General features: G+C 49.2%; 2 protein-coding genes across 2 annotated transcripts in view; both read left to right on the top strand.

Annotated features, from left to right (window-relative positions):
* Window positions 1-10,061, top strand: part of LOC134014086 (calpain-5-like) — a 30,635-nt gene extending 20,574 nt beyond the window's left edge. The window contains 9 exon segments of the mRNA XM_062453960.1: window positions 4,366-4,559; window positions 5,194-5,271; window positions 5,727-5,754; window positions 5,756-5,923; window positions 6,170-6,292; window positions 6,484-6,680; window positions 7,026-7,147; window positions 7,839-7,975; window positions 8,587-10,061. Of these exon segments, the coding sequence (XP_062309944.1) occupies window positions 4,366-4,559; window positions 5,194-5,271; window positions 5,727-5,754; window positions 5,756-5,923; window positions 6,170-6,292; window positions 6,484-6,680; window positions 7,026-7,147; window positions 7,839-7,975; window positions 8,587-8,769 (1,230 nt within the window). The 3' untranslated portion in view covers window positions 8,770-10,061.
* A 10,186-nt stretch (window positions 10,062-20,247) lies between these two features.
* Window positions 20,248-25,904, top strand: part of LOC134013495 (unconventional myosin-VIIa-like) — an 8,123-nt gene continuing 2,466 nt past the window's right edge. Inside the window, exons 1-6 of the mRNA XM_062453003.1 lie at window positions 20,248-20,356; window positions 22,655-22,768; window positions 23,086-23,238; window positions 23,833-23,850; window positions 24,799-24,983; window positions 25,474-25,595. Of these exons, the coding sequence (XP_062308987.1) occupies window positions 20,339-20,356; window positions 22,655-22,768; window positions 23,086-23,238; window positions 23,833-23,850; window positions 24,799-24,983; window positions 25,474-25,595 (610 nt within the window). The 5' untranslated portion in view covers window positions 20,248-20,338. The remainder of the gene's footprint in view (window positions 20,357-22,654; window positions 22,769-23,085; window positions 23,239-23,832; window positions 23,851-24,798; window positions 24,984-25,473; window positions 25,596-25,904) is intronic.

Genomic DNA, 25,904 nt, shown 5'->3' with positions numbered 1-25,904 from the left:
GAGGGCAGGAGCAGCGGAGAGGGGATTGGGAAAGAGAGGGAGGTCAAGATTAAGAGAGAAAGGGAAGGTGAGAGAACAGAGTCTTGAGGGAGAAAGAAAGGCTGACTTGCTCCCTCAGGACTTCAGCTGTCTCCCTCTCTCTCTCTCTCTCTCTCTCTCTCTCTCTCTCTCTCTCTCTCTCTCTCTCTCTCTCTCTCTCTCTCTCTCTCTTTTCCCTCTCTGTCTCTTCCTCTCTCTACCCCTCGTTCTCTCTCTTTCTCTCTTCTCTCCCTGAAGAAACGGCTTCACATAGCTGAGGTCGGAAAGCTGTTCAATCAGCAGAGAGGAAGCCACCCAACCAGAGCAGTCCTGTCCTGCTCAGTCCAATCAGCAGAGGAGGACGCCACCCAACCAGAGCAGTCCTGTCTGCTCAGTCCAATCAGCAGAGAGGACGCCACCCAACCAGAGCAGTCCTGTCCTGCTCAGTCCAATCAGCAGAGAGGACGCCACCCACCCCGGCCACTCCAAGGGCAGCAACACAGCACTGATTCATTTGAATCTGATTTCCCCTCTCTCCACTTCTCCACTCTCCGGTGTGTAAGCGCTGCGCTTGCTATTCAGAGCGGTCCAGCAGCCTGGAATGAGTTGGTGCGTGTCGTGTTCGGTGGACCCCCATCCCCCCATCCCCCTGCCCCCCCCTTCCCCACATGGTGGAGGTGATCAATTATATTTGTCCTGCAATGGGGGTTGCGGGTTTGACAGGTCTCTCGATACTTAACACTCTCCTCCCTCCCCCCCTCCCTCACCCTCCCTCCCTCCCCCCCTCCCTCCCCTCCCTCCTCTCATCCCTCCCTCCCCCCCTCCTCTCCTCAGGTGATTCCTGACTGGAAGGAGCAGGAGTGGGGACACAGAGAAGCCGGACTCGTACGCGGGGATCTTCCACTTCCGCTTCTGGCGCTTCGGGAGTGGGTGGACGTGGTGATCGTTGACAGGCTGCCCACCCTGGACAACCAGCTGGTGTACTGCCACTCGGACGACAGCAACGAGTTCTGGAGCGCGCTGGTGGAGAAGGCCTATGCCAAGTCAGTAGAGCAGGACTGGATACATCTCTGCTGCTCCTGCCCTCCTTCTCTCCTCCGCTCCTCTCCTCCTCTCCTCCGCTCCTCTCCTTTCTCCTCTCCTCTCCTCCGCTCCTCTGCTCCTCTCCTCCGCTCCTCTCCTTCTCTCCTTCTCTCCTCCGCTCCTCTCCTGGCCTCTCCTCCGCTCCTCTCCTTCTCTCCTCCGCTCCTCTCCCTTCTCTCCTTCTCTCCTTCTCTCCTCCGCTCCTCTCCTTCTCTCCTCCGCTCCTCTCCTCCTCTCCTCCGCTCCTCTCCTTCTCTCCTCCGCTCCTCTCCTCCTCTCCTCCGCTCCTCTCTTCTCTCCTCCTCTCCTCCTCTCCTCCGCTCCTCTCCTCCTCTCCTCCGCTCCTCTCTCCTCCTCACCTTCTCTCCTCCGCTCCTCTCCTCCTCTCCTCCGCTCCTCTCCTTCTCTCCTCCTCTCCTTCGCTCCTCTCCTCCTCTCCTCCACTCCTCTCCTTCTCTCCTCCCGCTCCTCTCCTCCTCCCCTCCCCTCCCCTCCCCTCCCCTCCTTCTCTCCCCCTCCCCTCCCCTCCCCTCCCCTCCTGCTGTCTGTGACCCTCTCCCCCTGGCTCTCCGCAGGGTGTACGGCTGCTACGAGGCCCTGGATGGGGGGAACACAGCGGACGCTCTGGTGGACTTCACCGGGGGCGTGTCTGAGCCCATGGACCTGCTGGAGGGCCAGATGGCCACGGACGAGGGCGGAGGCCCGGAACCAGCTGTTCGAGAGGGTCCTGAAGGTCCACAACCGGGACGGGCTCATCAGCTGCTCCATAAGGGTGAGGGGTCAGGGGGAACATGGAGGAACATGGAGGAACCTGGAGGAACTTAGAGGACCTTAGAGGAACCTAGAGGACATTAAAGGGAAATAGAGGAACCTGGAGGAACTAGAGGAACCTAGAGGACCTTAGAGGAACATAAAAGGAACCTAGAAGAACTTAGAGGAACCTGGAGGAACTTAGAGTGACGTATAGGAACATTATGGGGTGTGAAGGCCTGTTGCTGGGTTCTGTTATTTCCATGGTTTTGAACCCGGTGATGGTCAGAGGCCGTAGGGTTTTGATTGGATGAATGTTAACATGCTGCTGTGGTTATAGGCACAACCACACACACACACACACTCTTTCTCTCTCACACATACATACTCTCTCACACTCTCTCTCTCTCTCTCTCTCTCTCTCTCTCTCTCTCTCTCTCTCTCTCTCTCTCTCTCTCTCACACACACACTCTTATACACACACACAGTAATCAAGCCTTTAAAATGATTGTCTGCTGTCCAGTGCGGCCTGGCCCATCTACATGCAGATAGCAGCTCTGGGTCTCTTTCAAGCTTACAATGTTCCCTAGTGGGAGCAGCTCTCAGCCCAGACCAATAGCTGCTTTATATTCATGACTTTGGGTTGACGAAAACGCTTTTTTGTTTTGGAATAACAACTAACAATAGGGTGAGCGGAGAGACCAACTAGCTTGTCAGCCAGACAGATAGGCCCCAGATACCAAAGCTCTTAGTTCCTGTTGTGACCTTTCCTAGATTGGCAGTGGTTATTTGTTCTAACTTGGGCCCTGGATTTTTGGCTAGACTCAGTCCTTTGTTGGGCGGGGGACTGATTGTAAATGCAAGAGAACGCTTTTAAAAACCCTCATGCATCTCCACAGACTTCCCGCCTAATTGCTTTTTTGTTCCTCTCTTTCTTCATCTATCTTTCTCTTGATTACTGTCTCTAGCTTTCTGTCTCTCTCTCTCTTTCTCTGTCTACCTCTCTCTCCTTCTGTCTCTTTCTCTCTGTCCATATCTCATTCTCCTCTCTCTCTCTCCCTCTCTTTCTCTCTCCCTCACTCTCTCTCTCTCTCTCTCTCTCCATCCCCTCTCTCTCTCTGTTCTCTTTAAGCAGCGGAGGTGAAACATGATGAGTGTCAGGGGGGAATAGTCTGAGCTTCTTCACAGCTCTCATGTTTGGATGGGCTCACTGCTCAGTATGTCAGGAGCACTCAGTCTCCTCCATCTGTCTCTCTCCGCCCTGACGTCTCCTCGCACAGGTGCTTGAGGGTCATGGAACCCTGTCTGGAGGTTCTAGTCTGAAGGTTCTAGTCTGAAGGTTCTAGTCTGAATGGTTCTAGTCTGAAGGTTCTAGTCTGGAGGTTCTAGTCTGAAGGTTTTAGTCTGGAGGTTCTAGTCTGAATGGTTCTAGTCTGAAGGTTCTAGTCTGAAGGTTTTAGTCTGAAGGTTTTAGTCTGGAGGTTCTAGTCTGAAGGTTCTAGTCTGAAGGTTCTAGTCTGAAGGTTTTAGTCTGGAGGTTCTAGTCTGAAGGTTCTAGTCTGAATGGTTCTAGTCTGAAGGTTCTAGTCTGAAGGTTTTAGTCTGAAGGTTTTAGTCTGGAGGTTTTAGTCTGGAGGTTCTAGTCTGAAGGTTCTAGTCTGAAGGTTCTAGTCTGAAGGTTTTAGTCTGGAGGTTCTAGTCTGAAGGTTCTAGTCTGAATGGTTTTAGTCTGAAGGTTCTAGTCTGGAGGTTCTAGTCTGGAGGTTCTAGTCTGAAGGTTTTAGTCTGGAGGTTCTAGTCTGAAGGTTCTAGTCTGAAGGTTTTAGTCTGGAGGTTCTAGTCTGAAGGTTCTAGTCTGAAGGTTCTAGTCTGAAGGTTCTAGTTTGGAGGTTCTAGTCTGGAGGCCCTAGTCTGGAGGTTCTAGTCTGGAGGCCCTAGTCTGGAGGCTCTAGTCTGGAGGTTCTAGTCTGGAGGTTCTAGTCTGGAGGTTCTAGTCTGGAGGCAGTAAATATATGTGCTGCACTCTGACGGCGTGCTGCTGTCGTTGTTAAGATGTTTTTGATGTTCGCAGTGTGGTTCGTCAGACTGGGGTTGCTTTGCGTTCCTGGACACTGACTGCTGAAACACGGTTAGAACTGTTCGTGTCTGGTCCTGGAGGCTCTGCGCTGTTGGCGAGTCGCTTTGCTGAATGAATACAATGTCATATCCATGTAATGGATCACCGAAATACGAACTGAATTACACCTGTCTGACGAGCATAGACAGATGCATAACGGGGGGGCTCTTTAAGGCGGGACAAATTCGCTGCACCGTGAAATACACTACGCGGGTCGAGGAGTTACGTGCGTCCGTTGTATTTATTTTGTTTCCCTCCGAGATCCACAGCTGCCGCCGCCCTCGCGGCCGGGTCAGGCTCATTCGTTTAACCTCACAGAGAGATCGAGTTACATCAATAAAAAACCTCTCCCTCTCCCCCCCCCTCCCCTCTCCCCCCCCCTTTCTCTGGTCGTCCAGGCAACCACGGTGGAGGACATGGAGGCCCGGCTGGACTGCGGCCTGGTGAAGGGCCACGCCTATGCCGTGACGGACGTGCGGAAGGTGCGGCTGGGCCACGGCCTGCTGGCGTTCTTCAAGTCGGAGAAGCTGCACATGATCCGCATGAGGAACCCCTGGGGGGAGAAGGAGTGGAGCGGGCCTTGGAGCGACAGGTGAGCACGGCTCCCCCCGGAGGCCTGGGGGAGGAACTGCACCTCGGAGCGTGAAACAAAGAGAGGAGGGAGGGAGGGTGTAGAGGAGAGGAGGGAGAAGGACAGATGGGAGGGAGGGAGGGTGGGAAGGAAGGAAGGAGAGAGGAGGGAGGGTGGGAGAGAAGGAGGGAGGGAGGGAGGGAGGGAGGGGGGGGAGGGAGGGAGAAGGACAGGAAGGAGGGAGGGAGGGGTTACATAGGGAGTTGATTGAGGAAGCACCTAGTAGAACAGCCTGAATGTTCACGAGCCAGACATTCAGCTGGTGAACGTGTCACGAGAGGCTTTCAGGATCCTCAAGGTTCATCACGCTCCAGTTCCCGGAGCCAGGCCGGCTTGTGCGTGATCCGGCTCTCCCTCCAGACGCTCGCAGGAGCTGGAGTAAATGAAGCAGATGGAGGTGCTGGAGACGACTTCCTGCTTAGTGAGCTAGGGAGGACGGTGGCCTGTCTGGGACACACAGAGCACGACACACAGACCCGTGTTCAGATTAGGAGAGACAGAGTACGACGAGTGTGTGTGTGTTCGCAGTTGCGTTCAGTATAGTTAATGGGCTATCTCAGGTTCTAATGACATCACTTCCTGTCCCCTATCCCAGTTCGGAAGAGTGGAAGAAGGTGAGCAAGAGCGAGAGAGAGAAGCTGGGCGTGACCGTGCAGGATGACGGAGAGTTCTGGTGAGTTCGGCGGCCATCTTGTGCACTCACCCTACCCTTCATAGTCCTTTCATTTTCCACATTCTCCACGCAAAACCGTCTCATTTCAGTCCGTATTTCGCCATTTTGTCTGATTCCGGATGTAGCGTTCGTGAGGTAAACGTTCGCAAGATTTTGAACCGCGATCTACTCTCTTTCTCTCCGTGAGAGGTTTACTGTCCTCTCGGCCGCTCGCTACACCACACCTCTCTTCCTCTCTCCTCACATTATTCCTCCCCCTGTTTCTTCACCAACCTCCTCCCTCTCTCCTCCGCCCTCCCTCCCACCCTCCACCCACCCACCTTCCCTCCCTCCCTTCCTCTCTCTCTCTCTCTCTCTCTCTCTCTCTCTCTCTCTCTCTCTCTCTCTCTCTCTCTCTCTCTCTCTCTCTCTCTCTCTCCCCCTCCCTCCCTCCCTCCCTCCCTCCCTCCCCTCAGGATGACCTTTGATGACTTCTGCCAGTACTTTCACGGACCTGATCCTGTGTCGCCTCATCAACACGTCCTACCTGAGCCTCCATAAGACGTGGGAGGAGGAGGTGATGAGGGGTGTCTGGATCCAGCGGCATGACCCCCTGAGGAACCGCTCCGGGGGCTGCATCAACCACAAGAACACCTTCTTGCAAAACCCACAGGTGGGTGGGTGAGTGGTTGGGTGTATGTAGAGGGAGTCAGATGGCTGAGCGGTTAGGGAATCAGAAGGTCACTGGTTCGATTCCTGGCCGTGAAAATGATGTGGTGTCCTTGGGCAAGGCACTTCACCCTGCTTGCCTCGGGGGGAATGTCCCTGTACTTACTGTAAGTCGTGTGTGTCTTCTTGTTTCCACTTTTTTGGTCTCATAGATGAACTGTGTGTTTCTCTTGTTTGACTCTCTCTGCAGTACGTGTTTGACGTGAAGAAGATCGAGGATGAGGTGCTGATCTGCCTGCAGCAGCAGGAGAAGAGGGCCACGCCCAAAGAGGGAAAAGGAGAAAACCTGGCCATAGGCTTCGACATTCACCGGGTACACACACACACTCACACACACACTCACACACACAACTACACGACTACAGAAGTCGTAGGCATCCCAAAAAATGTACATGAATATTGTGTTATATATATATTTTTGGGGGGGTTGTTTATTTTTTGGTCTTAATCTTTTCCTTTCATTATTTCTCAAAGCATGATCCAACGTTCCCTCCGGTCCTCTAGGTGGAGCTAAACAGGAAGTACCGCATGCACACGGCCCAGCAGAAGGTGGCGGGCTCCATCTACATCAACTCCCGCTGCGTGTTCCTCAGGAAGGAGCTGAAGGAGGGTCGCTACGTCATCCTCCCCTCCACCTTCGACCCCGGCCAGCAGGGGCAGTTCCTTCTCCGGGTGTTCACTGATGTGCCTTCAGACTGCAAGTAAACCTGACGTTCCACATGCCCTCTCTAGCCCCTGGGTGGAGACACAATTGTATTTTTGGAGGGGCCGGTCTTAAAATGAGGAGGCCACAAAAATGTGTATATATATATATATTCCTTAATATGTAAACATTTGTAAAAAAAATTGTAAACATGATGAAATGATTTACTTCTTACATAAATGAATGCTTGTTCATCAGCAATTGAAGTGTGGCTTTGTAAAAGGAGCTGAATTTCCCAGTTCCCTCACACCCCCCCCCCCCCCCCCCGGTCATCACAGCGATAACCCCGTTTCCAGTTGCCCCTGGTCGTCATAGTGATAACACCATCTCCTCTTCCCGCCAGAGAGCTGACTCTAGACGAGCCCCCCCAGACCTGTTGGACCGGGCTGTGTGGTTACCCCCAGCTGGTCACACAGGTCCACGTGCTGAGCGCAGAGGGACTGCACGGCCAGGACTCCAACGGAGGTACCACCGCTCCCCGCCTCTCCGCCTCTCACTCCTCCGCCTCTCACTCCTGACTCTCTCTCCTCTCTCACTCCTCCCTCTCTCACTCCTCCTCCTTCTGTATTTTTTATATCTTTATGTTCTTATATGTCGTTTAGACACAATGTGGACTCACCTGAGTTCATGTTTGACACGTTGCTGCTGGTGTGTGTGTGCCGGTGTGTGTGTGCTGGTGTGTGCGTGTGCCGGTGTGTGTGCTGGTGTGTGTGTGGGTGTGCTGGTGTGTGTGTGCCGGTGGTGTATACATGGGTTTCGCATGGCCACATGCATGACGGTGACCTCTCACACACAGAACTGCACTGCCTAAATCCCAGCAAGAAGAGGTACCTGGCCCAAACAGGAGGTACAGGAGCGCCACCTAGTGGCTGTGACGGCCCGTAGCGTTAGCTCTGATCCCTCCTCTCCCTGTACCTGTGTGTTTGCTACTGAAACAAACCTCACTCCCTGCCCCGGCTTCACACGCTTAGGGAACAGGCCTTGCTCAAGTGTGTTTTAACGTGACACGATTACACACACACAGTCATACACAAACACAGTCACACACACACACAGTCACACGCACACACACAGTCACACGCCCACACAGTCACACACACACAAAGTCACACACACACTCTTGAGGCGGCGACTGACGAGCCCCTCTCTCCCCTAGCCTCGGACCCGTACGTGATCATCACCTGCGAGGGAGAGAGGGTTCGTTCCCCCGTGCACAAGGACACGCGGAGCCCCAACTTCGACATCAAAGGCTTGTTCTACCGCAAGAAGCCCAAAGAAGGCATCCACATTGAGGTGAGCCGGAGGGGGGGCTGGTCGGGGGGGCTGGAGGGGGGACCGGAGGGGGGGGCTGGAGGGGGCCTGGTCGGGGGGGCTGGAGGGGGGGCTGGAGGGGGCCTGGTCGGGGGGGCTGGAGGGGGGGGCTGGAGGGGGGGACCGGAGGGGGGGACCGGAGGGGGGGCTGGAGGGGGCCTGGTCGGGGGGGCTGGAGGGGGGGGCTGGAGGGGGGGGCTGGAGGGGGGGGCTGGAGGGGGGGCTGGAGAGGGGGCTGGAGAGGGGGCTGGAGAGGGGGCCGGGGAGGGGGCCGGGGAGGGGGCTGGGGTTAAATACAGGCCCGGTTGTCTTCCTCTTCATCCATTCCAAGCTTTAACACCTCTAATGGTGCTGCGATCAAAATATCGATGACCGACCATCCATTAATGAAAAGGTTTCATCGATATGTTAGTGCAAGCTCTGAACATCCACCCAGATCGTAAACCCATCCTATCGACTTGTGTTTTTTCTCTCTATTCCTCTTTGTCCCTAACCTCTCCCTGCCTTTCCATCTTTCTCTCCTCTCTCTCTCTCTCTCTTCCCCTTTCCCGCCCGCTCACCCCCGACCGGCCTCGTCTGATTGGCTCCCTCAGATCTACAACAAGAACGTGATCGTAGACACCTTCCTGGGTCAGGTGACCGTTTTCAGCGACCCCAACGACCGCCAGGAGCAGCACACCCTGCACCTGCGCGACAAGGGCAATCGCCAAGACAACGACCTCCCGGGCACACTCAGTGTGCGCCTCGTCACCTGCACCACGCTCACCAACATATGACGTCAACTTTGACCCCTCACCCCTTACGTGTCCGTCGTCTGAGCATGCCCCCAGTGTGTGTGTGTGTGTGTCCCAGCGCCAACCTCTCCTCGCTTTTCTCTCTCTGTCTCTCTCTCTGTCTCTGTCTCTGTCTCTCTCTCTGTTTCTGTCTCTCTCTGTCTCTATCTGTCTGTCTCTCTCTGTCTCTCTCTGTCTCTCTCTGTCTCTCTCTGTCTCTCTGTCTCTCTGTCTCTCTCTGTCTCTCTCTCTCTGTCTCTCTCTGTCTCTATCTGTCTCTATCTCTATCTGTCTCTCTCTGTCTCTCTCTCTGTTTCTATCCTGATATCTGTCTTCCTCTCTTCACACTTGCTGCTTTCATGCCTTCTGTTTTCACTGTCTCTCTCCTGTCGCTTCCTGTATCGGGATGCAGCTCTCTCAAGAGGCCACGCACATCCTTACACACACACACACACACACACAGTTCTGTCTCCGAACAGGCTGTTTTGCTTGTACACACCAACGTTGATACACACACACACCCACACACCTCTGCATGCTTCTTCTTTACACTCGTATGCCTCTGCCAGCATCTGTAAGGGCTACGCATCGCCTTAAGGCTGAGTCCATCTGTCTACGTCCCAGAGACCAGCTACGCGTTAGGTAGGGGTGAGGGAATGAGCTACTGTTACTGGGTGGTGCTGGGACTCCCTCCGTCCATCCATCCCTCCCTCCGTCCATCCCTCCCTCCGTCCCTCCCTCCCTCCCTCCCTCTGTCCCTCCCTCCCTCTGTCCATCCCTCCGTCCCTCCCTCCCTCTCTCCCTCCATCATTCCTCAGTGTGTTGTCCAGCTTCATGGTTGAAGACTGCTTCATTTCAGCACCAGAAAGACTGCATGTCATCTTGGTACATGTCTCTGAAAGACAGCTGCACCCGTGTCTCATTGTGAACGGCGATCACTCGAAAACTATCGTCTGGGGTGTCGAGGCGCCTTCTTCCAACCCCACCACCGCCACCACCCCCTTCCCATCATGCTTTGCAGCATGACACGTCACTTTATACCGGTCAAGTTATCACAGAACAAACTAAGGCCAGCGGGTGCCACGATCTTTTCTCTACTATGTGAGCGTTGGTGTTTTTTGCGCTCGTGTAGCCTTGACCCCTTGACCCTCCCCCCGCCCCAACTTTTGGACTGCGCTTTCACCAGTTGCCATGGACGATTTCTCCAGCAGCATGGCTAAAGACTTCTTCCTGCTCCGCACATCCTCCCACTCTGCCTTTGATACCAACCCCCCTCCCTCCTCCCCCCCTCCCTACTCTCCCCCCTGCCCCTCCCCCCCCCCCCCCCCATGGAGTGTGGAGTCTACGCTCCCCTCTGCCATGAACAAGTGCTTTAAAGGACCAAAGATGGACCAGCCCCCCACCTCCCTTCTCTCCCCTCTTCCCCCCCTCCAACATTCTCCCAGCATCGAGCCACCACCCCCCTGTGCCACGACGTCATCACTAACGGCAACGCCACTGCCTGACGCTTCCTCTGACTTGTCATGTGACCTTGAGGCCTTCGACTCTTGTCATGTGACCCGGAAGAGACTGCAGTTGTGTGTGTATAGCTATTTATTGGTGGCATGATCCAGGTGTGTGTGTGTGTGTGTCTGCAAGTGATAGTGGTGCTTAAAGGTGATCACTAGGCCTTTACATGTGTGTGTGCGCAGTGCGTTTGTGTGCTCAGTTGTGTGTCGGGGAGAACATGTGACATGCTTGAGAGCAGAAACCAATCCTATCTGGGTGTAACCGCACGGAAGGATCAGTGACGTGACTGGAAGAGGAGAGCTGGAAATGTGTCTGCAGACTCCTGCCAAAAAAGAACCTGTGCCATACACTTGGTGCTGGCCCTGTCTCCATGGAAACCATCTGTTGTAAAGGTTTCCTCATGGTCCGAATGGCATCCACTGAGAGAGAGAGAGAGAGAGAGAGAGAGAGAGAGAGAGAGAGAGAGAGAGAGAGAGAGAGAGAGAGAGAGAGAGAGAGAGAGAGAGAGAGAGAGAGAGAGAGAGAGAGAGAGAGAGAGAGAGAGAGAGAGAGAGAGAGAGAGAGAGAGAGAATGAGAGACAGAATGAGAGAATCAATGCATACAAAACCATCACTGGTTTCAATCCCATTTCTAACTTAGCTTATGTCGCTATCTCTTTTGACCTGCTTTTTACGGCTGGGTTATATCTGACTCCGGCAAGCCTTCAAGATAACAGCTGTCGCCATCAGTACACCATGCAGAATATGTTTTCTTCAAAAGTGCAATCAGACCTTTCTGTCGTGAGTTTGATAACTGTGGTGTGTATATCTCGTACTACCATGGTTCTCGTACCATGGTACAATTTCACATGGGTTCAGTGTCTTTTTGACCATTATTGTTTACATCTTATTTTCAACAGTCATTCATTGATGAAAAAAATACGGAATCGTGTTAGTTGAAGCTATTTCCTGAGACGTTTCTTTTGAATGTAATGCGGAGAGCATTACAAGTCGAACAAATCGATCTCTCAATCGAAACTTTAGGGACTTTTTACTCATTTTAGTTTCAGCGCCAAATTTGCATTACTAACCACGTTTCATGGTATTCATGACTATATACAATGTAATTGTATATATGTTTATTAAATGTGTATGTGTGTATTGCATGGATTGTTTTCTATATCCATGGCCTTGTATTCTATTGTTAAAACGTATCGTTATAATTTCTAAATGAAAAGTCTTGGAAATGGTAGTGTTATGCTACAGCATGTTTACACTATGGCGCATCATGTCAGAATCATATCAATCTAATTGTAGTCTCTTACGGTTCTTCACAAAGTCGACAGTACTGACCGTTGTTAGTCTAGCATTAGTCGTTTATATTTAAGTGATGTTTAAATTGTGTCACTTATTGTAGTCACTCTGTTGATCTGTGTCTGACAACTAAAAAGTGTTTAAAAAAAGGTGTAGGTAGAAGAGAGACTGCTAATCTTGAGGTAACATAAACCAAAAGATTGATAATGAACAACAAGTGGTTTGCAGCGATAGAGAAGAATAGTGCCAACAAATGAACGGGGCATCACAGAGCCAAAGGCATTCATTGGTTGCTGCCAGGACTTGGTAACGTGCGTCCATTCAGTCTGACCAGGGGCATTGTGGGTAGCTGCCACAAGCTTTTGGATTGACATGAAACCCGGTTTCACAACTACGAAGCACCTTTATGAAACTGTATCGATGTCCCTTATAAATTCGCACTTATAATTATGATCCTTTGACTGTTTACCATTTTATTTAAGCTTTGTTGTGCCGGTATTTGCCACATAGCTGCCAAATAAATGTTATTAAAGTAGGTGGATTGTTGCTGGTGAGACAGACACCGTTCATTTAGAACGAAAAGTGATGTTTGCCACCATTTGGTGGAAGATAAGTTGGGATCTTGTGAGTTTTGTAGACTTTTATAAACTTGTTTAGTTTTTTTTTCTTATTTGTGTATGTATCATGAAGTTTGTGGTTTTGTTGCATTGCCATTGCACCTTATTATCGTTTGCCGAAAGTGTAACAATGTCCACTGCAAACCAGCGCCACATCAAGGTATTGCAGTGAGTCCGATGGGTAGGATCATCAACATCTGATTCGTCTTTTTGTTGTGCAGTTTTAGGACACTGCACACCTGAATGCTGTGGGAACCGGAATAACTTGACCCGTTCTAGATTTATAATGCCAACACATGTAGCAAATGACTTGAAATCAGCGAACGACGTTTGGTTCGATTTATTTCTGAAGTGTTAAAATGAGCCGGAGCAAGAGGTTGTTGCTACTTTTAGTACTGTATGTGGTTTACAGGCTTATTTTGCATTATTGCATGCATTTTACAATGACCAAGTCTGACAAAGTATTTCAGGACGGTATTTTAAAACGGCTCACATGTAAATGAAAGTGGCAACACCGGGAATGCTGGCAATTCAGCCAACTGCTGGACACAAATTTAGATGTAAATATATTTCTTACGTTATTAATGTCAAAGGCAAGATATATTGTATTTGAGGGAAGGGTCTAATGACACTATTCAGCCAGTAGTCTGTACCAACGTGGAATATTGTGAATATTATATCAACGAATGACTAAATGAAAAGTATGTCAACTTTTGTGTTACAGATGGGAGTGTAAATTTGATTTAAACACATGTGCTACTACACATTCTGTATTGATCGGGTTTTAGACAAATATCAACATGGTGCAACAACTTTGGTTATTTTTTTCACTAGGTTCTCAGCCCCTTGCATACTGCTGCATGTGTCAGTGCGACATGGAATGGTTTTGGGTTTTCAGAACAGTTATGCCAGGTGTTAAGTTATCCTTACAATAGCATTATATAGACTGTGTGGCATTTACAAGTCAAGTGACACTTTCTGTATTTTTGTCATTGACATTTTATTCAGATAGTCTTACACACTCGACGAAAAAGCTTGTGTTTCCCTTGTACTTTTATGCTGATGTTTATGAACTTAAGACTGGAATATACTGCATGGTGACACTCTAGAAGATACAAACATCTTTATAACAGGTATCTTTTCAGTATTTTATACTCTTGTTCATTTTATATATCTAGTTAATCTTGTGTTTCAAGCTGATCAGTTTACGGATAGCTAGACATCAGACTTATCTTATGTACTGTGTGTTTGTGAGTTTCTTTTCTTTCGATTTGCGTTTTGTTTCATTCTGTGTTTGTTTGGTTATGTTCTCGGTTTACACTGTGGTTATTTTATAGTTATAATATCAAATTATTTTTCTTTTGTATTTCATGTCAACTTGTGGCATGACTTTGAAATAAACGAGGAAGCTTTATCCCTTTTAAACATTTAAATGTTTCATTTAAACACCTTAACCCTCGTGCTGCCTTCGGGTCACATGACCCAAAGGTTCATAACGAACCATCATTGTGTTTACCCAATTTTACCCAATACAAAAACAAATAAAAATACTTTTCTTTTAACCTTCGCAATGTGGGGGGTCTGAGACAGCCCGACGGTTAAAAGAAAATGCTTCACTTTGTTTTTGTATGCGGTAAAGTTGTCGCAATACGACGGTGGGTCACAATGACTGATGGGTCAGAACGACCCGAGATGAACACAAGGGTTAAACAAAGTAAGTTCCTTTCTTAAGGCTGAAATTGTAGTGCAATGTTGCATGTCTTGCAGTGCTTGTTTGGGGCCCTTAGGACTGTAAAACCATATAAAGAAATGTTCAAACCCTTCTTTAAACACATACCGTAAACATACACAACACATGCATACTCTTTTTACACCGGCTTTGCCTACGTGCTACAAATGCAACAGACCCACACTCACATCTTCAAAATAGCAGGTTGACCTTCTCCGTGAACAATAGACCACAGTCACTCAGAATCCTGGTTAAGGAGGATGGAAAGACTAGATGTGTATCAGTGTACGCCAGCTCCCATAGTGTGTGTCTTCCTTCTGCATGGACCAACCCTACCCCCTGACCCCTCCCTCCCCAACACACACACACACACACTCCTCACTGCTCCTCCCTCCCTCCCCAACAAACACACACACACACTCCTCACTGCTCCTCCCTCCCTCCCCAACAAACACACACACACACTCCTCACTGCTCCTCCCTCCCTCCCCAACACACACACACACACAGTCCTCACTGCTCCTCCCTCCCCAACAAACACACACACACACTCCTCACTGCTCCTCCCTCCCTCCCCAACAAACACACACACACACTCCTCACTGCTCCTCCCTCCCCAACAAACACACACACACACTCCTCACTGCTCCTCCCTCCCTCCCCAACACACACACACACACACTCCTCACTGCTCCTCCCTCCCTCCCCAACAAACACACACACACACTCCTCACTGCTCCTCCCTCCCTCCCCAACAAACACACACACACACTCCTCACTGCTCCTCCCTCCCTCCCCAACAAACACACACACACACTCCTCACTGCTCCTCCCTCCCTCCCCAACAAACACACACACACACTCCTCACTGCTCCTCCCTCCCTCCCCAACACACACACACACACACTCCTCACTGCTCCTCCCTCCCTCCCCAACAAACACACACACACACTCCTCACTGCTCCTCCCTCCCTCCCCAACAAACACACACACACACTCCTCACTGCTCCTCCCTCCCTCCCCAACAAACACACACACACACTCCTCACTGCTCCTCCCTCCCTCCCCAACAAACACACACACACACTCCTCACTGCTCCTCCCTCCCTCCCCAACAAACACACACACACACTCCTCACTGCTCCTCCCTCCCTCCCCAACAAACACACACACACACTCCTCACTGCTCCTCCCTCCCTCCCCAACACACACACACACACACACTCCTCTCTGCTCCCCTCCCTCCTCTCCTCTAAGCCTCCTGGTGCCTGAGCCTGGGCCTTAAGCCAGCCTCTCATCTAATAAGGATGAGTGGCTGAATGAGAGAGAGCTACCAGAGAGTCAGTCCTCCACCGGATGCCAAGTGACAACAGGAACCTCAGGTAAACAGAGAGTGACAGAAGAAGAAAAGGAAGGAGGCGGGGGAGAAGAAGTAGCATGTGACAGGTATAGAGAGAGAGAAAGAGAGAGAGAGAGAGAGCGCGGACTTGAGTGGCCCGACACACACAGAAGAGAAGAACACTTGCTGCTTTCGTCTCAACGGTTCTCCGCGGACCTCGAGGGGAGAACAAGCGAGGAGGAAGGAGAACCCGGGTCCTGAGAGGTGAGTGTGGTGGGACGTGCGGCCGGCTGGAGGGTGGTTCGACCGGGGGCCGAGGCTTTAGCTCTCACAGGCCCGGGTGTTGCTTCTCTCCCAGAGCATTAACCCAAAGCCTCTTACTTCTCTCCCCCCCCACGCTCCACTCTCCGTGCCAGTCCACTAAAGGGACCATTATACACACTTAAAGTGACGGGAGGAGGTTGCGTGTGTGTTGGTTTGTGTGCGTGGATGGACTGTGACAATGTGAGGTGTCGACTGATCCTCTTTTTCAGAATCGCACGTCAGTTATTTTTAGGAAGGCGTTTGGAATTCATCCAAAATACGTTTTCTTTTGGGACTGGGTTTTTAATTGGTCTTCAGAGGGATCTGTTTTGTATCATTTAGTAAATGCCTTGGAAACATCCATGTCTGGTCTGTTCCACTTGGTCCACAACATGGAACTTTCCTGTTAAAGTTAAAGTATGATCAGAAAAAAAACATCAAAATATCACTGGATACAAACTTTGATACAAACGTTTTGAGTGGACCTATGTGGATGACTTATAATTGCTGAGCAGAAATACACTTTCACCAAACAGTCAAACCTTTACTGGTGAGCAAAAACAGGAAAGTCATGGCCTTAGAGTTGGTTGATATCTGGTATGAAGTGTTGAACACATTTTAAAGGACCACAATATAAAAGGTTATGATCGATCCTACAGATGGTTATTTTTAGATGATTCGGAGGAAAACATACTTTGGTTTAGAGATATTGCTTTGCTATTTTGGTGAAAAATATACAGGTATGTTGTCTTCAAATTAAACTCTAGAGACAAAATAGAGTTTTATGGTTCTTTACCATAAGTACTTTGTGAATTTCATTATGCTCTGTGTGTGTGGTATCCTTGCCATGTGAGTCATAATTGACATACATACCTATATACCTCCTGGCATCCTAACTCAAGTAGTATTAAGCAGCACACATACAGATTAGCTGTAGAATCCCAATGAAGCCATACAGAATTACTGATTCTAATCCCTCCCATAGCACTTGGTATGCTGTGCAATGCAGTCTTAGCAGTGGTGTGTGTGTGTGTGTGTTTGCTGGATGCATGTGAGGTCAAGATTAGGGTGTTCAGTACAGTGGACTGTGGGAACAGATAAGGAGAAAGAGAGTTTCGATGCTCACTCTACCATGTTGGTTTCAAAATGCACTTTAACCCTTGTGCTGCCTTCGGGTCACATGACCCAAAGGTTCACAACGAACCATCGTTGTGTTTACCCAATTTTACCCAATACAAAAACAAATAAATAGCATTTTCTTTTAACCTTCGCAATGTGGGGGGTCTGAGACAGCCCGACGGTTAATGCTTCAAAAAAAGAAATGCTTCACTTTGTTTTTGTATGCGGTAAAGTTGTCGCAATACGACTGTGGGTCACAATGACTGATAGGTCAGAATTACCCGAAGATAACACAAGGGTTAATGAAGATTATATTGGAGAAGGTTATGAGAGAAAAGTCAGGAAAATACTTAGTTGTGTTGTTGAAGGATAGCATGCAGAGAATATAAGTCTAGGTCTGGTGTATGAGTACATGTATGCGTGGAGAGGTATTCAAAAACAAAGCACAGTAGATGCTTGGGAGACAGGTTCGATCAGGCTTTTTGTAACCGACACGGGACGAATTTCGAACGTCTATGAACGACGTTCGGCCCTTGTGAGGGGTCCCGTCTTTCTACTTTCACCTTCCTCCCCACCTTGAGGTAATCTCTGATCTCCCGTGCATGAATGGGTAGAACAGTGCTTACAGTACGTCCACTACTGTGCGGGTACCAATCCAATTATGACAGATCAGCGATTTCCTCGAGGAAAGCAAGATAGTATGTCAACGAGAAATTCAGATGGAGGTGGAGGTCGCGTGTCTCTCCACCGTGGTTGACAGGAGAGAACGTTCCTCCTCTGACACCAGACGTTGGCTCGGGTTGTTGTGATTGGTCCCTGGCGTCCTTAGACGAGGTCTGTGGTGGCGTGCGTCGGCAGATTGACCCCCCGCGGTTCCCATTAAGAGGCTCAGTCTGGTGGGAGGCATGGTGGGAGGCAGAGCGGAGAATGCAGGTTGGGAGGCTGCCCTGGGCCACTGCAGTGGAGATAATCACATGAGATCATGCATCAATTACATCCGAGTTCCACAGCTGTCAAATGTAAGGTGTTCGGCCTTAGATTCGTCCAGTAGAAGCAGTTGTTTGACTTTGATTTCACGGAAGTGTGGAGAGGTTTTAGATGTGTCCCTCTCTGACACACCTGCTCTGTCATCGGCATCAGGTTCCTGCTGAGCTTGATAACGACCCGTTCATTTTTAACCAGGTGTGTTGGAGCAGGGAAACATCTAAAGCACACAGGACAGGGGGTCTCCAAGGACCAGGGCTGAGAAGACCGGTTTAGTACAGTGAATCTCTACATTAGTCCACAAAATATGGAGAGGGTGGGAGAGAGAGGGTGTGGGGTTGGGGGGGTGAGAGGATGGAAGATGGGGGTAAGAGGGTGGGGGGTGAGACGGTGAGGGGTGGGGGTAAGAGGACCATGACGGTGCCATATGTTCCTCAAGTGGCAGAGGACCATCCGAGGCTGACTCAGCCAGCCCTGTTCGATCGTCCCAGAAGTCCACACTTCCTGTTCCTGGAGAGGTCCTGGGTCTGTTTTAAAACAGACAGGATGTGAAGCGATGTCCGTGTCCAGATATCTAGTATATATAGTGGGAGTCAGGTGGCTGAGCGGTGAGGGAATCGGGCTAGTAATCCGAAGGTTGCCAGTTCGATTCCCGGTCATGCCAACTGACGTTGTGTCCTTGGGCAAGGCACTTCACCCTACTTGCCTTGGGGGAATGTCCCTGTACTTACTGTAAGTCGCTCTGGGTAAGAGCGTCTGCTAAATGACTAAATGTAAATGTAATATCACACAGAGGAAGCTGGGAGGCTGCAGCCTAGTGCACTTAGTATATTGTGCTGTTCGCCGGTCGGAATGGATTATTTAGGATGCAGGTATTGTCTACAAAACCTTTTACAATTTCCTAAATGCTTTTATTTGTGCCAACAGAAAGTAAGGCCAGTTATAAAAAAAACAACTGAATCAATCGGAGAATTGTTCACGCTTCTTTCTCTATGGTAGCAAGGAAGCTTTGGAGCCGTAACTGCTTCGCACGGTCACAGGATGATCATTGGGATGTCTGATGGGGATTCCCATGTGTGTGGGGGGGGGAACCATCGAGCAGCCTTATCAAACCACGCTCTGTATGTAAGCAGGCAGAGAGACTAAGCATAGGGATTAGTCCCAGGAATCTGAATAAGCCCTTAAGGTCCAGAAGCAGCCCCCCAGACCCGTTCTCCCTCCCCTTCCTCCCCCATTCTCCCTCCTCTCCCCTTACTCATCTGACCCCAGGCCCAGAGAGAAGCACATGTCTGGTCTGCATCGTTTAAAGCTAGACTTTGCCAGATGATGTTGTTTTTCAGTGTGGGGTTTGTTAGAAGAATATAGTTCTGTATATTTTAACAAATAACACTTCTGGAAGCTTAGTGGTTAGAGCATTTGACTGCAGGTCAAAAGCTTGCACGTTTGAATCCCCTCGTCTGTATAACTGCTTTGGATGAAAAGCGTCTGCTAAACAGGGTATTTTATTGCTGTCTACAATTTAGACTCCCCCATTTGCGGTTTCTATGAGCTGACTGGGTTGCATTGTAGCCCACGAAAGGTGGTTGCCCTAGCAACAGTTGCTAGCCCTAATCACTTCCTTGGGTCCTCTATCCTCTCCTCTATCTTGTTATGGGATGGATCTCAGTGATGTTATTGGCTTTTGTGTTCATTGTAGAAAGACACACAAAGGGATAATTTGGGCGTTCAGAGGCTGATAAGTTCTGATTTGTTTTTGACTGTAACGTATTTTCCGACAATGGGAGGAAGTCTGGACAATTTTAGGGCTGTGAGAGGTGGGGTTAGTCTCTATATTTAGCAGTGTGTGTGTGTGTGTGTGTGTGGGTGTGTACGTGTGTGTTTCAACTGTACAGTTTATGGACTTAATCCAAGACAACTAAACCACAGCACTACTGGCTTTGTGGCGGTTAAAATCCATAGGTTGATGTCTCTAATTCCTTCTTGATTAAAGTGGGATTCCAGAGGGTCTCAGACGGTTTTGGGGGTGCCCACTCCCTGGGGGAGACGACCCTCTCAGCTGGAAGCTCGGAGTCTGGGGACAGCATCTGTCTACAGAGACCCCTGGAGGGGTGAATCCCTGTACATTAAGACGCATCCTGACTTGTCTAGATGTATGTTCATCACAGGGGCGGAGCCTGAACTTGAGTTTGAATCTCACCCTCTGTGTTGCTTTGGATAAAAGCGACTGTTATATAAACATATTGTTATTATCTTCATTATTAGAACATGTTTACTGCCTGTCTTTCCTGAAATCTAACAACCAACTTTTTGTTGTTACTCTCTGAAAGATTCATATCCTGCCTGCACTTTGACTCTGAATCGTTTATTTAAGTGTTTAAATTTACATTTAGTCATTTTAGCAGACGCTCTTATCCAGAGCGACTTACAGTGAGTACAGGGACATTCCCCCCGAGGCAAGTAGGGTGAAGTGCCTTGCCCAAGGACACAACGTAATTTGGCACAGCCAGGAATCGAACCAACAACCTTCTGATCCATAGCCTGACTCCCTAACCGCTCAGCCATCTGACCCTCCCCAGTTCTTGTCTGAATTTGGTGATTGTTTTTGTCTGATGTTTTTGTCCCGTTACAGGTCCTCGTATGGAGTTATCTGATGTCCTGGGCTCACCCTGAAATTGAACCATGGTCATTCTGCAACAGGTACATCCTCTAACGGCTTGCTGTGTGAAAGGGAGTAGCGGTTCAAGCTTGATGTTCTGCCCAATCCCTGCCCTTTGCCCTCTCTTTGCACACACACACACACACTTATGCGCACACATGTACGCCCGCACGCACATCAGACACATACACTCCCACGCACACACACACACATGCAGTGTGGGCTATGACCTTTTTTGGCTGAGACTGTTTAATTTAAATGCTAATGAGAGTAGCACCTTGTTAAGAAGACCACAATGGGCACTTTTATGGACACTTTCACGGAACCCTTGCAGCCGTGCGACGTCTCAGGTCGAGCCGTCTGGACCAATCAGAGGGCACGGTGGTGTTTAAGCACTGGTGCACAGCCATGCTAAATATAGGAGATGACCTCATTCTCCCTTTAAAACTCCCTAGCAGGCAATCAATAACTTATCACAAAGCTCAGTGCTCCAGCGCCGCACTCCAGCTGGGGTCCGTGACCCGAGCAGGCTGGATGGGAGCTGGAGATCCGGGAGTCATTGGGGCGGCTGTGGCTCGGCGGGTAGAGAGGGTTGTCTGTTAATCGCAAGGTTGGCGGTTCGATCCCCGACTCCTCCTAGGTCATGTGCCGAAGTATCCTTGAGCAAGACTCTGAACCCCAAGTTGCTCCCGATTGGCAGGCCGGCGCCTTGCATGGTAGCTCGCTGCCGTCGGTATGTGTGAGTGAGAGTATGAATGGGTGAATGAGAGGCAAACATTGTAAAGCGCTTTGAGTGCCGCTAAGGTAGAAAAGCGCTATATAAATGCAGTCCATTTTGCCATGTCAGGGCTCTGTGCGGTTAGGGCGAGACTGGCAAAGCCTCTGTAATGCCTCGGGTTTAGATTTGGTTCGAGCTACTTTCAGTAGCTTTTGTGTGTGTGTGGGGGGGGGGGGATTCTGAGAAATCATTTTTCACATCCCTTTGATTGATCCTGCCTGGTCAACTGAGGTCAGTCTGTCTTAAAGACTTCCTGGAATGCAATCCACGTGATTTGTGACCCATTCTGATGCATGCCATACCCCCCCAAAAAATATCCCTCTGACTCAGAGATCACTTTATCTAACAAGATTTGTGACAAGTGCCCAGAGTCCAGGTTGGAAACGGTTATTGTGGCTGGTGAAAGGCCTAAAGTAACACCAGCCTGGCCTGCGTCCAGCTCGCTCACACAACAACAACAACCGCAGCTTAACAGTCAGATGTGACAAAGCCTATTCTCTGGCCGGAGTCTATTTCCTGGGTCCGCTGTTTTCATCGTCAGGGTTGCAGCTCCGCCCCCGACAACAGTCCATCTCCCTAAACTGCACCCTCCTCCCCTAGCAACAGTGTTAGTGACGAAAGGTGAAGGGTTGCTTAAACTCTTCGTGGAGTCAGGACCAGGCTAAGCCTTCGTCGGCCTAGTTCCACTGGCAAGCTCAAAGCGCTGGCATATTTCACACCTACACAACGATACCCATCGTGAACGGAACAAAACTGTTTAGAAGATTTACCTCAAACTCTTGCTGAAGCTGAGCTTGGTGGAGCTGAGCTTGGTGGAGCTAAGCTTGGTGGTTGATGGGAGTTACCTCACAGTTTGGATGAATCGTTCCAGGAGACTGCTGACTACAAAGCTGATGCTGCAGATCAAGGTTTAATCACGATGATTAGAAATAACCTCCAGTATACAAATCCAGATTAATGGTTGGCGAGGCAACAACAAACTCCGGGTTGATTATGTCATGAGTTGAATAGGGCACTTCTCTGTTTATAGCAGCTGTCTGTCAGTTTAAACGGGTTAGGGTTCGGATTAGAGTTGATTTATCAGGTAATAGAAGCTAATGAACCGATGTTGTCTTTGCTACTGAATGATATTGGCAGATTGATCCGATCACGGTTTTCTACAGTCCTTCATACTACAGTCTCATTGATCATGCGGGTAAACGGGTCAGATCACAGCTCTCCCCCCAAAGAAACGCAAATCCATCGATCGCCGAATGAGAAAAATCTATATTATGAAGCCAGAGGCAATTTCCACACAGTTCCCCAACACCGCTGGACGAGAGACATTCCCGTTCCCTCAGCGGAGAGAGCTGTTGTCCGAGGCTGTGTGTCAGACCAGAGGACAGCACACATCCTTTCTCTATGGAAACTGACCTCACGCACTTTCTTCTCAGAACAGACAAACTCAGAGTACATTTTTTTTAATCGATTTCTTAGTCACCTCTTAGTTCCTATTCGAGAACGGGCAGTGTGCCTGCTTCTGTTGTGGTTGTAGTGTCTGACCGCTGTGGTTCACTTCCAGGGAGACTATGTCTGGTTGGACCTCAAAACCGGCCGGGAGTTTGACGTTCCCGTGGGAGCGGTGGTCAAGCTGTGCGACTCGGGACAGATCCAGGTGCTGGACGACGAGGGCCGGGTAAGATCTCGACGATGAGACGTTAATCTGACTAAAACTTCTGATTCATTGAGTAATTGGTTTAAGTACTTGAATCGCTCAAAGTGTAAACTGTTACAGAGAGAAAACCTCACTACCAAGAGAATAACAGTTAAAGACATGTTGTACGTGTTTCCTGTTTAGTATTTAACCCCAAGGCCCAGTTTCCCAGACATTCATTGAGCCTAGTTGTAACCTGAAAGCAATTTTAATGGAGATCTTCATGGAATTCTTACTTTAGGATCTTAATTCATGTCTGGGAAACTGGGCCTGACGGTTAGCTGTTCCTCCCCACCCAGGAGCACTGGATCTCCCCCCAGAACGCCACCAACATCAAGCCCATGCACCCCACCTCCATCCAGGGAGTGGAGGATATGATCCGCCTGGGGGATCTCAACGAGGCCGGCATCCTCCGGAACCTTCTCATACGCTACAACGAGCGGGTCATCTATGTGAGTGTGGATCTGTAGCCTAACATGCGCATAGGTTTGTGGACGGACAGTAGAGATACTTCCTCATCGATAATTATCGTCAAAGCACGGAGGTTGGGGTGAGATATAGGGTGATAAAATGTTTTGTCCCCACTCAATGTTCAAGCCAAATTGATATGCCCTCTTGTAGCCGAGTCCCTAGTTACGAGTCCCTAGTTACGGATGTATTGACGAACATCTCCTGGCGTCATGAATGTGGATTTACATGTTTGTGTCATAGCTGTAATCGCACTTTACCAGATTGGGGCCGTTTCAAAGACTTGAAAAGTCATTTGAAAAACAGCGCTGTATCTGTGCTTGATTGATCTTGCCTGGTGCAATGGGGACAACATTTTGGGACATCTTTACCCAAAATTCCAACGTTCAAACATCCCCCATGTGACAAGACACTCAAGCAAACATTCAATGTATTTGAAATCGTTTCAAATACCATCTGATCCAGACCTCCTCACCAATCGTGTCCTTCCTCGTCAAACTACAGCTGTTGTGTGTTCTCTCCTTTTGTTGCCTCATCCTCCTCGACCCTCCTCTCCCTCATCTCATTTCTCTGTTTAGACAAATTGTGGTGGACGGGTGAGTAAAGAAAGCGTAGCCTTGCCCCTGTCGTGAATGCAGAAAGCTAACATGGCTGTACGTGTAGCTTTCGTGAATGCAGAAAGCTAACATGGTTGTATGTGTAGCTTCTGCTTGTTTATCTTCCTCCCCCTACTGACGGCGATCACATCTGCTGTAGTCACGCTTTGGATTTGTTTTGGCTTCTAAACTGCACTTTGACAACGTAGCGATGATGATGATGATGATGATGATGATGATGATGATGATGATGTCCTGTATGTGTGAATGGATGAAACAACGCCAGCTTTGTCATTGTCCAGATCATTGTTAAAAGCACATGATTAAAGGTAGTGAGCGAAAAATTGATTTTGAAATTAAAGTCTGACGCTACTCGGAATCGAAGCCATTTAATGATATTAAATATGACTACATTTCAAGACAGTCTGTGTGATTAGATACTGAGCCATTGTACCACTGACATTTTTAGTATTTTTATTTATTTTATCCCCCCAAAAAAACAATTATGATCAAACAATGATTTCGATAACATAACACACCATAAATGACTTAACACAGTAATCTTTGGGTCTACTCTAGTCTGTAGTCTTCAGGGCTCATTGTCCTTCTAGATGTTTCCCTGACTAAACACACCTGGTTCAAATGAATGATCGTTATCAGAACGACCCCATGGGGTCGTTACTCATTTGGCCTTCCACACCAGAGTGGAAGGACACTGACTTAACAGACATTTAAAATACATAGATACTGTGTATATGTACATAATCAAACAGTTATCAAAATTTGGGTAACACAAAATAATGCGAGATAAAACGACAACATATCAGCCGTTGTTGTAGTGGCTGAAATCGTATTAAATGCATCACATGGTCAAACAACCATGGTCAAAGCACCTTATCCCCCTCCTGACCACTCCATATCTGACCTTCAACCTCTCGACCTCTGCAGACGTACACAGGGTCAATCCTGGTGGCAGTGAACCCATACCAGTTGCTGCCCATCTACACGCCAGATCACATCCGCCTGTACACCAACAAGAAGATAGGAGAGATGCCTCCGCACATCTTCGCTATAGCAGACAACTGCTACTTCAACATGCAGAGGAACAACAAGGATCAGTGCTGCATCATCAGGTATTGTGTGTGTGTGTCGTGTTTCAACTGTGCAGGTTATGGACATAATTTAGAAAGACAACTATGCTACTGCACTACTTTATTGTGTGTGTGTGTTATTTGGTCTCTAATGACACAAGCTGTTTTCCAAACTTGTCAGTGCTTTTAAAACTGTGACTCTTTTTAAAATGCAGTTTAATTGGTTATTTATTGGTTCTGGATGATTTGGTTCCTGTGTTTTGATTTTTTGTGTTTCAAATTTGCTTTTGTTGGCTGACGTCCATCTCGGCAAGGACACTCCTGTAAAATAATATTTTTAATCTCACTGAGTCCTCTACCTGGTTAAATCGAGGTTAATGTAATAAGAAAAACAAACTTTGTGTAACTGTTGAACTTTTACAGCACGTATACCGACATGTCTCACATTCAGATCCCGAAGGATGTGCTGTTCCTCCAGACAAGGCTGGTCTCTGATGGTGTGTGTGTGTGTATCCATGTGTGTGTGTCCCAGCGGCGAGTCAGGAGCTGGGAAGACTGAAAGCACCAAGCTGATCCTCCAGTTCCTTGCTGCCATCAGCGGGCAGCACTCATGGATAGAGCAGCAGGTGCTGGAGGCCAACCCCATCCTGGAAGGTGAGACCCCACCTCCCGCACACACTACACAGACCCCACCTCCAGCACACACTACACAGACCCCACCTCCAGCACACACTAGACAGAGCCCACCTCCAGCACACTAGACAGACCCACCTCCATCACACACTAGACAGACCCACCTCCATCGCTGAGAATTGAGCTTCAGATTGGAAGCTTTGAATAGACCTCTGTCTTGTTGGCATTGTCCAGTAATTTTTTGATTTGTGTGAGCGTTTGCATGTATGGCTGTATAACAACTTCCTGCCTCTGGTCCAAGGCTAAACCTGGAACGCTTACATAAACTAT

The sequence above is a fragment of the Osmerus eperlanus genome, chromosome 27 (genome assembly GCF_963692335.1).
Source record: "Osmerus eperlanus chromosome 27, fOsmEpe2.1, whole genome shotgun sequence".
NCBI lineage: Eukaryota > Metazoa > Chordata > Actinopteri > Osmeriformes > Osmeridae > Osmerus > Osmerus eperlanus.
This window is presented reverse-complemented; position numbering and strand designations above follow the sequence as displayed.